This window comes from Rhinichthys klamathensis, unplaced genomic scaffold, assembly GCF_029890125.1.
Source record: "Rhinichthys klamathensis goyatoka isolate OS25496 unplaced genomic scaffold, OSU_Roscu_1.1 h1tg000262l_1, whole genome shotgun sequence".
NCBI lineage: Eukaryota > Metazoa > Chordata > Actinopteri > Cypriniformes > Leuciscidae > Rhinichthys > Rhinichthys klamathensis.
This window is the reverse complement of record NW_026606783.1, coordinates 2,843,973-2,854,430: the sequence shown is the minus strand read 5'-3', so window position 1 is coordinate 2,854,430 and position 10,458 is coordinate 2,843,973. Positions and strand designations below refer to the sequence as shown.

Here is a 10,458-nt window from a genome sequence, read left to right as displayed (position 1 = left end):
TTATGAAGAGCAGGAGTCTAAGCAGTGAAGGGGGTGGATTGTAATCCACTGCTGCTTCAATGTATATATAATGAATGAGTGATTATAATATGTGTATTCTTCCCTGTCGGATTAGGTACACTAACTCAGCATTTACAGCACTGATGTTGTAGTGTATGCTGTTAGGGACCAAGGGAGGTGATAGAAAGGCATTGGCGTAAACCAGGATAATCCCAAGAGTATCTTTTGTTAATCCATATAACAAGAATTGGGGTACTATTTACAAGTATGTGAATATGGTTATAGAAAAAAAAAAAAATAATTGGGAAAAAATATTTACACAAATATTTACAAATGTGTAATGTCCTTATTTAAAGAAAACTGAAAGCCGTATTGGTAAATTAAGCGTGTTATGCGTGTTCTAACAAAGCTAGACCAGGAACAATGGAAACATGTATTTATACATAAAGACTAATGACTAACAAAGAACACTTGTGAATAATCAAACAATGAACCAATCACAAAACAGAACAGAGAAACACATGACCCAAAACTGGCCAGGGCTGTAAAAAGGGAGAGGACCTGGATAATGGCCTGGACTCTGGAGCGGCGGCAGACCTGGGCCAATTAAGGAGCAGTGGCGGGCCTGGGCCGTGGAGAAGTGAGTGAAACCATGGAGCACTGGCGGACCTGGGCCGTGGAGCACTGGCAGACCTGCATCATGGAGTCGTGGTAGACCTGGACCATGGAGCAGTGGCAGGCCTGGTCTTCGAAGCAGTATAGGGCCAAGCTCTGCATCCGCTGGAGCTTGGTTTATACAGTCCCCCCCAAAAAAATCTCTAGGGGAAACTTGTATGGTCATGATGTGAGGGGACTCTGGCTTGGCGGCCACGACAGCTGGAGGCCCGGGCGTGGCGGCCATGAGGTGAAGAGGCTCAGGCTTGGCAGCCATGATGTGAAGAGGCTCAGGCTTGGCGGCCATGAGGTGAAGAGGCTCAGGCTTGGCGGCCATGAGGTGAAGAGGCTCAGGCTTGGCAGCCATGATGTGAAGAGGCTCAGGCTTGGCGTCCATGACGTGAAGAGGCTCGGGTTTGGCGGCCATGGCGTGACGAGTCTCAGGCTTGGTGCTCATTGGTATTAAAAAAATGTTGGCTGAGCAGCCCTGATGGCCATGACGTGACAAGGCTATGGCATGGCGGCCATGACGTAAGAAGGTTCAGGCGTGATGGCCATGACATGAACAGGCTCTGGCTTGGCAGGCATGACGTATAGAGGCTTTTGGCGTGGCAGGTACCGTGGGATTGCAGGGCCCCTCATCCAAAATTCCCACAGTAAATGAAGAACCACTCAACTAGAGTGCAGAGTCAATATACTGGGGCAGAGTCCAGTGAGGGGTTTGAATGGGCATTAGATATGCAAGGTGCTCCTCTAATCCGGCTCCTCATTAAAACCTAGTACATGACACAATCAACAAAACTCCTTCACATAGTTTTCCAGGGGACGATTCCCCTGGCGTAAACGCAGGAGACAAACTGCTGGGTTCATAGTAGACTGTCTAGCTTTCTGTAAGTAGAGTCCACTGAAGGTCAGCTTAATGAACCCTAGTGGAATTTATTGATGTGAAAACAGATACAAATGTAGATGTGGAAAACTAAACTTGTAACATGACTCGACTTGAAAAGTAACCATAAACGTAGACTTAAACATTAACATGAGCATAACATGAACTTGTCCTAGACATGGACTCACCAAACAGCAGTGTGTGTGTGTGTGTGTGTGTGTGTGTGTTTATATGCATGTATGCACATTTATATTCAGACATATTTCTTGCTCTTATTTGGAAACAACTGCTATTTCTTTTTGATTCTAGTTAGATATTAAATGTATTTCATTGGCTTTGCACTTTGCTCAATGACAATAAAGTTTAATTGAATTGAGTCTATGGCTACATTTCACTGACAATTGAAGTTGTATTTAAATTGTTTTATTTGTTAAAATGATATGTAGATAGTAATGGAGTGATGATAATAATAATAATAATAATAGAAATGCCTCTGAGGTTTAAAAGATGTTTTGTAGTGCCTAGTTGTGGAAAAACAGTCTTTGCATTGCCTTCCTTGTTACACTAACATAAAGAAAGCGTGGAATAACTTTCTTTTAACAAAGTTCTAGATCACTTCAGTAAGACACTGTTTGTTTGTTCACTTAAGTTTACTTTTAAGATTAATTTTTAAACAAGACACAGTTCAACGCACACTATTAAGAGATACTGAAGATAAAATATGTTGTGCTGACTAGATTGGATCCGACAGTAATAGTGACACTATTGCCTTGTCCGTTACAGATCATTTAATATGTACTCACTTTACTGAAAATGATTAAAGATGAATATAAGAATGACAGTATGACAAACAATGGTACATCCACTCATCAATTGTTTACACAAAATACTGCAAGTTATCCTTTGTCCACTGTGGTAACTCCAAGTACCACATGGCTGAATTCCACCGGTTGCCATTTTTCAACATCAGATGTTTTCAAAACATTTCCACATTTGTAATGGCGGAGATGTATAATATTATTTTAATATGCAAAACCGTTACCCAATCATAGCAGTGGGTGTTTACTTCCAAGTCTTGAAAGCAGCACCCCTATCAAAATGTAATCAAAAGAGTGTTTCAAAAGAGGGTCAAAAAACAGAATAGACAATAGCCTGTTGTTGTTTTTAATGTGTTTAATTAAAAATGTTTTTAATGAAGAATTCTTACTAACATTATAAGTAGATCTCAAAGAACATCATATAATAAAAAAAAAATGCATTTATAATTGATAAAGGATATTTAAAAAGTTCAGTTATATGAAATCATAAACATTAGGCTACATTGAGAATATTACCCAAAACATTTGTGTATAACTGACTCTCCCCCTTTAATATAATTTGTGACAGATGACTAAATAAGGACTTTCTCAAAGACTTATTAAAAAAAATAACACCAGAAAAAAGCACATTAAAACACAGTAATTCATTTAAATCATCATACACCTCATCTGATTTGCATGCAGAAGCTTCTGTTTGTTTACACCAGTTCACAAGTTCAAAAATTCATTTGGCCAAAAAAAGTAAATGCATTCTTTGAATCATGTGCATATTTGCAGTCTTGTGCATAATGCATTAATATGGCCATGTTTTAGCATAAATTGTGAAAAAAATTATGTCAGTCATCATGTGTTGTAATAGTTGCAAGGTCATGATTCATGTGTTAAATTCAACTAAAGAATTGAATGGGGCATCAAACCCTGCAAGAGAAAGACTTTTATTAAAACACTTGATCAAGTACATTTGTTGTATATATTTTGTAAGGACTTACCATAAATATCACTTACCTCCTGAAATTTCAGAATAAGATACGGAAGACCAGCAGTTCAATTCAACTACAAGATACAAAAGTAAGTAGGCCTACTTTACCATGTGATCAACTTCTATCATCATGATTTGACATAAAAGTTAAAATAAAGTCTTTCTTTTCAACATGAGGGCTCTCATCACCATGATAGCATGACATGGGCTGTATTTCAAAATTAACTTCAACACACTCAGAAGAACATTAAAATCCTAAATACATTTACATTGGTTGCTTTCCCTTTCTGACAGTAACAGCAAATCTTACAATTGACCGTTCACAAAGACCCGCCCCCTTTACTGTAACTTTACTGTTGCTATGTCCGACAACCTACGCCTCTCCCACGCAGTGAAAAACACATCGTGGAGCAAAGAGGACACTGTCAACGCACTGACAGACAGGACTTTTGAAATTTCAAATTTGACTTTCAAAATTGGTCATTTTTTTTAAAGAAATTTAAACAATAAATACCGTTTTGTGGCTCTCTCACGAGTTCACACTTACATGTAGTTAGAGTGGATAAGATTTAAAGGTGAACTAAGTAACTTTTTTTACCTTAACCGAACAGCTTTGGAGTCATTGTAATGTTTATATTACTGATTTCGTGTTGAATGGTGGTCGTCTCGCACCCCCCTGGTGCCTGTGAGCCGCAAAACCACCCTTGCAACTTTGGGCCGGCGGGCCGCCGCCCTCAGTGTTAGGAAGTATCGTGTGATATCAGGTCTCGCGAGGTAACGAATTGCTTTACGGCAAAAAACAGATCTGATAAATTTCTGATAAAATGAGCATCAAACAGAAATAACCCGGCGCCGTATACATGTGGTGTTGGAGGCGCGCAGCTCTTAAAGGGGCCATACCTTATTTCCACTCATTACAGCGTCCATCCTACTGAACAGGTACCGGTGTACAGGGGGAGGGGATCCGGCCGTGAGTGCGAGCCATCTCTGCGTGAGTGCTATTCACGACAGTACAAGTACTCCACAGCGACTCTAGGGGTCGCTGTTTGACAAAAACAGAATTCCTACTTAGTGCTGCTTTAATGCGTATTTGGCGTGCTGTCCGGGGGGAGGGCTCCGAGCTCGGAGTTTGGCCCGAACCCAGAGTACTCCCCCCTATGTAAGTGTTTAGGACTGGAAATGTGGAGAAGGGGCGGTGGAGGCATGCTGCTAAACTATCAATGGAGTGAGGTGAGATTGCTGAATCTATATATACACCTCTTATCATTGATTGCTGAGTGCACTCCACTCGTGTTAATTTACTGAACGTGCTCCTCCAGAACTTTGTTAATAAAACATCATTTAATGTGTTGTGACATCACTGTAGAGCCTCAGTGAACCGCTCGTGAACCGATCATCTCTTCCTTCTAGTTCATTTATAGCATCAAATAAACATGAATGAACATCAGAAGGAATGTTGTTTTAACCGCGGAAAGACGTCAGTAGGCTACACTCCGTTTTCAAGTTCAAATCCTCCAACGTTAATCTACTAACTCTCCTGACTGCTTTGTCGGACAAAAATGGTGGATTCGGAGAATGGCGGATTATGATTGGTCAGATCGCCTGTCAATCAAACTCCCTGCGAAGGGTCAATTGCAATAAAAACATCAATTGAATTCACTCATTTGAAAGAAAACAATTGAATTGACTAATTTGAAAGAAAATAGCAGCAAAATAAACAAATGTAATGTAAGTGTAGCAGATCTAGGTTTCTGATTGGATTGGACCACAGTAGCCTACTGTATGTTTAGGATCTCTTCTTTCCAATAAGCTAGTATGACATGCTGTTAAAGAACAATTCAACAGTGTTAAACTTTTCAGGGCCCCAGTTGTGGACTTACTTTGGCTGTTGATGTTGCTCCTTCGTTTTCTGAAATAAAGAATCACACATATGATCAGTGATATGAGGACACACAGAGACACTATTGCGGTCATCACTACTGCTGTCAGATTAGCTGTCACTTCTGCACTCGCGTCAATGTTGCCTTCAGTCTGGACAATTGGACTGTAAGCTGAGGTTGAAACATCTGAGATCACTAGAGAAAAGAAAAACTTAAATCAGTCAGTTTGATTAGGTTATATTATTATTATTATTTTTAATTAAAATCATTTTTAATATTATTTTTATCACACACATATAGGTGTTTGTCTTACCTGTGGCTAACAGTGTTGTGGAAAGTGTTTCCAATGTTGCAGTTGAATAAAACTTATCTTCACCTATAATCAATGTAGGCTACAACAATTATTTCTAAAGTATGAAAAGTATCACATTTTAGAACATATTTAGACAATAATACAAATGTTAAGCCACATTTTCCAGCTAATATATAAAACATTAACTATGTACAGGATCCTGTCACCACAGTTTCAGGAAAAAACTAGAACAGAGGTGACAGAACCCTGACAATAATCACCACAACATTACTCAATTTTAAGAATAAATTGTACACAGTATTTTACCAACCTATTTATTGCCATTGTCAATACAAAATATTTTTGACTGACCCAAAACCCAACTCACATCTATAGCACAACTTAAATTAAAATCTTTTAATGTAATCAATGTCTGTCAAAGGGTTAGAAATACTGCATTGAGACTTTAGGGTTAGAAATACTGCATTGAAAACACACCTTTCATGACCAGCTTCACCTCATAGCAGTTTTTTTCACTCACTCTGCACTGATACCATGATCCATCAGTGTTTACTGCATCCCTTATAAGCAGAGATCCATTCCCAAGTATTCTCGCTCTCTCATACAGAGGCTTTGGGTCACTCTCTGTGCTGTTTGAGGGCTTGTGTGGAGGGCGATATTGAGCTATTTCTGTTTGTTGGTGACCATAAAAGATTTTCCAAGTTACTTGATCAGTTCTGTATTGTAGAGGATGTTCAGAGCATGGCAGCAACACTGAAGAGTCTGGAGCTGCATGGACAGAATCCAAAGTTTTACACTCTGAAAACAGAGAAATATATTTATTACAACAGGTTTCCTGGCAGTTATTTGCTTGTTTCAGAAATTGGCATTCTCACCTTTAACCTTTAGGTTAAAAAGAGTTGCATTAAGGCAGTCCCAATCTTTGTAGACTTCACATTCATAATGACCTTGATCAGATAAACTGATATCTTTCAGATCAAGTGTAACATTTCCAGCATCATTTCTCACTGACCATCTCTGATGCTCTAATGCTGGAGAGTTGTCTGAATACATTAGGATGTGTTGAACCGGGTTTGTTCTGCGTAGTTTCACTGTCAGAGACTCCAGCGGGTGGGTTGTGGTTAGGCAAGAAATAGTCATATTGTCGCCCTGAACATAGTTTATGTTCAACCGATGGACCTTGCAGGGTCTCTGTGTCGCCACTAAAAGGAAAAAAAGAGCCAAACAAGACGTACTGAGAGAGCTGAGACGTACTGAGAGAGCTGAGACATGGAAACCACAGAGTTTATAGAAATAAACAGCATTTACTTTCTACCAACTGGTTCTACCTCTAAGTGTATTAATACATTTTACGAAATGAGAAAGAAAATCCACAACCCGATGAATACTGTCAATATTTTCTGAAATTATTCTTTTGAATGTCAGTGTATATGGTCAGACTTATTTGCACCCCTGGAAAATATGATCAAATATGCCTGTAAAAATAAATCTGCATTGTTTATCCTTTTGATCTTTCATTAATTGATGAATATGAAATAGATGATTTTCTTCTTGCTTTCAAATAGGAAATGGTTACATATATTTATACAAATTTAAATTATATATATATATATATATATATATATATATATATCTTAACAGCAATTTCCAAATTATTACTAATACTGCAGTATTCTTCTATAAAGTTGCTTTTGAAACAATGTCCACTGTGAAAAGTGCTATAAAACACACTTGACACTGATCATATGCATATCATAACGCCACCTTTACACACCCAAAGTACATTGATATTTTGCGTATATCTAGTTTGTATGTTGGTTAAAGGAATTTGATTTCATACTTACCTTTGCATTCTAATAAAGCTGATATTAGAAGACATACAAGTTGGAAACATGAAGGCTGAACACTCCCCATCATATACAGATGCTCACTGCAGGACAGCTGAACTCTATATGAGCAAAGGACACATCACTTCACTTTCGCAAAGCTATTTTCAGTTACTCTTAATAAATTTAATGCGGAAGTAAGAGACCAGATCATGGGCGTAGCTTTTTGGGGGGCCTGACCACCCCTCCTAGCGACTGAAAGATTTGAATAAATATTTTTAATTAATACTATATTCAACTCAAAAGTAAATATGCAAATAATTAAGTAATTTTAATACATTTTAAATTTTTATTTTGTAAGTAAATTAATAAATCAAATCAAAATCAAAATTCATAATGCTTCCCCCAATCTCATTTGTGAAAGAATTGTCACATGACGAATCTGCATTTTGGTGGATAATAGCTTATGGTATATGGTATATTACACAGAGTCACAGAACATGGATACGTACCTTTTTGGGTACGTAACAAATGATTTTCAAGAAATTGAGAAATTGGATGGGTAGCAATACTGAAGGTTGCAGCTGGGAAAGAGTAGAGGTGGACTGCATTATAGAGAAACAAGTAGCTGTCTACTCCTGGTCTGTGGTCTCTCTCAGAACGCTCAGGTGGAAATACTGATTAGTGAGGTTTTTAGGACCTTGTATGCTCCCTTCAGTAGGCTGCTCTCTAAGAGTCTCTGAGATAATATTGCAGAGGCACTAGCAATGGATACCGGACAATAGCCAAGGCTATGTTGTTTATCCCCCTTACAGCTCTGCTCTGGGTTTTAGGCTGAGGCCTGTCCCACAGAGACAGGGAGTAATGTTTTGCCCAAAGGCCTGTGCACACTGGCTTGTAGGGGATAGTACCACTATGCAACTTTTTGCACAAGTCACATAGGATGCGCCCTTGGGGTTGACTCCACCTAGTCCCGTAGAGTCACTCAGTGCTATGCCACTTTGTGCATATTCAGTGCTTAGTGATGCAGGCATTCTTTTGAAAGGGAACATCTCAGGTTATATGAGGTTATACAGGAACAGGTCGCTGCATCTCGTTGCCATGCCTCAGGGTTGCCTGCACGTCTCCTTCAGGCAAAACTCAGGATCCCTTTTAATATTTATGGGTGCATGGACTGCTATCCGCACTGAACATTGGTGTGTGTGTCCACATGCCTCAGACACCAGTCATGCTGATGGCATTCCCCATAGCGTCATCACCAAGACGCAGCGCCAAGAAGACCAGTAGCAGCATTACCACTTGGATACAATATATTTTACATGGAGGTAACTATTTGCACTACAAACTATTGTTTATGTTTATGATTATGATAACATGATAACTAATACCAGTTTGCAATACAAAGCAGAACAACAGACATTTTTGGTGGAGGTAAAATAAATGGAAATGGATGACACCGGAAGCCATACAAATTCAATTTGCAAATGGCAATTTGCAAGTGCTCATTCATTAAATGCACAGGTAAACCGATGTGTTTTGAGTCTGGATTTGAATGTGACTACTGTAGGAGCACATCTGATCTCCTCTGGAAGCTGGTTCCAGCTGCGGCTGGCATAATAGCTAAAAGCAGACTCACCGTGCTTAGAGTGAACCCTTGGTATTTCTAGCTGATGTGATCCTAATGATCTGTTTATATTCAGTGAGCATATCTGCAATGTATTGAGGTCCTAAGCCATTGGATGATTTATATACCAGTAATAATACTTTAAAATAAATCCTAAATGTAACTGGGAGCCAGTGTAAAGACCCGAGGACTGGTGTGATATGTTCATATTTTCTGGTCCTGCTCAGAATCCTGGCAGCAGCGTTCTGTATGAGCTGCAACTGTCTTATGGTCTTTTTAGGAAGGCCAGTGAGGAGTCCATTACAATAATCCACCCTACTGGTGATGAAAATTTCTCTGAGTCTTGACAGGAAACAAAGCATCTAATTCTTGCAATATTTTTCAGATGATAGTATGCTGATTTAGTTATTGCTTTGACATGACTACTGAAACTAAGGTCTGAGACACTGAGTCTGAGACACTGACAGTCTGAGACACTAAGACTCTAGAGACACACCAAGATTCCTGACTTGATTTTTAGTTGTTAGACCCCTAGCGTCAAGGTATGCATTCACCTCGAGAACTTCATCTTTGTTTCCAAACGCAATGACTTCAGTTTTGTCTTCGATTAACTGAAGAAAGTTTTGGCACGTCCAACCGTTGACTTCATCAATGGCACAGGGAGTCAATGGGGCTGTAGTCGTTAGGCGATAGGGCTAAGTAGAGCTGTGTGTCGTCTGCATAGCTGTGGTAAGCAGTTTGGTTCTTTCTCATTATTTGGCTCAGTAGGAGCATATACAGGTTGAACAGGAGTGGCGCAAGAATTGAGCCTTGAGGGACTCCGCATGTCATGGATGTCCATTCAGACTTATGGTCTCCTATAGCCTGGTTAAAACCAGACCATTCTCAGTTGTAACTGAGTTATGGTCTGGCAAAGCTTCATAGACAAATCATTTCCAAAGGGGCGTCACCAACGGACGTAGCTCAAATGCCTCTGGGCGCAAATGGATAGACCTAAAACCAATCAGAGCAATGAAGGAGATGAGTATGCAGAGCGACGTTCGTCTGTTATAGAACAACTTAGTTTGAATAAACGAGCAGACACTGATTAGCTACTTGCTCTACGTTTATTTAAAATTAACAGCAAGACAACTAGAAGTGAATGTGCTTTCCATTAAATAAAATCACACACAATAAACAAAACCTTAACAAAAAAAACTTTGCAATGAACTTTGCAGTTTAGACGCGCAAACTGGATGCCGGTGCGGTGAGACGTACATGCTCGGGCAGATTTGGCTTGAAGTCGTTCATCCTCGGACACGGCGCCGCGCGCGCTGTTACAAAAAAAGCCGTGCACACAACCAACCGAAATGGGGTCAGTCTTGCGCACCGAACGCATCATTTTTGCCACGCGCACCTTCGCGCTCGTCCGGACGCGTCGAGTATAAACAAGTATGTACCCAGTATGTACAAAATAAAAGTACAACTGAGCACAGAGC

General features: G+C 39.6%; 1 protein-coding gene and 1 long non-coding RNA gene across 2 annotated transcripts; both read right to left on the bottom strand.

Annotated features, from left to right (window-relative positions):
- Positions 1–3,168: 3,168 nt before the first annotated feature.
- On the bottom strand, positions 3,169–5,597 carry LOC130101834 (uncharacterized). The gene is made up of 4 exons (XR_008809052.1): positions 5,531–5,597; positions 5,218–5,403; positions 3,364–3,411; positions 3,169–3,276 (listed from the first exon to the last, which is right to left on the bottom strand). It is a non-coding gene; the product is annotated as an uncharacterized LOC130101834 (long non-coding RNA).
- A 384-nt stretch (positions 5,598–5,981) lies between these two features.
- LOC130101831 (cell adhesion molecule 2-like) lies at positions 5,982–6,779 on the bottom strand. The gene is made up of 2 exons (XM_056267685.1): positions 6,406–6,779; positions 5,982–6,328 (listed from the first exon to the last, which is right to left on the bottom strand). The coding sequence occupies exons 1-2, from the start codon at positions 6,668–6,670 to the stop codon at positions 5,982–5,984; spliced, it is 612 nt and encodes a 203-aa protein (XP_056123660.1). The 5' UTR covers positions 6,671–6,779.
- Between the last annotated feature and the right edge of the window lie 3,679 nt (positions 6,780–10,458).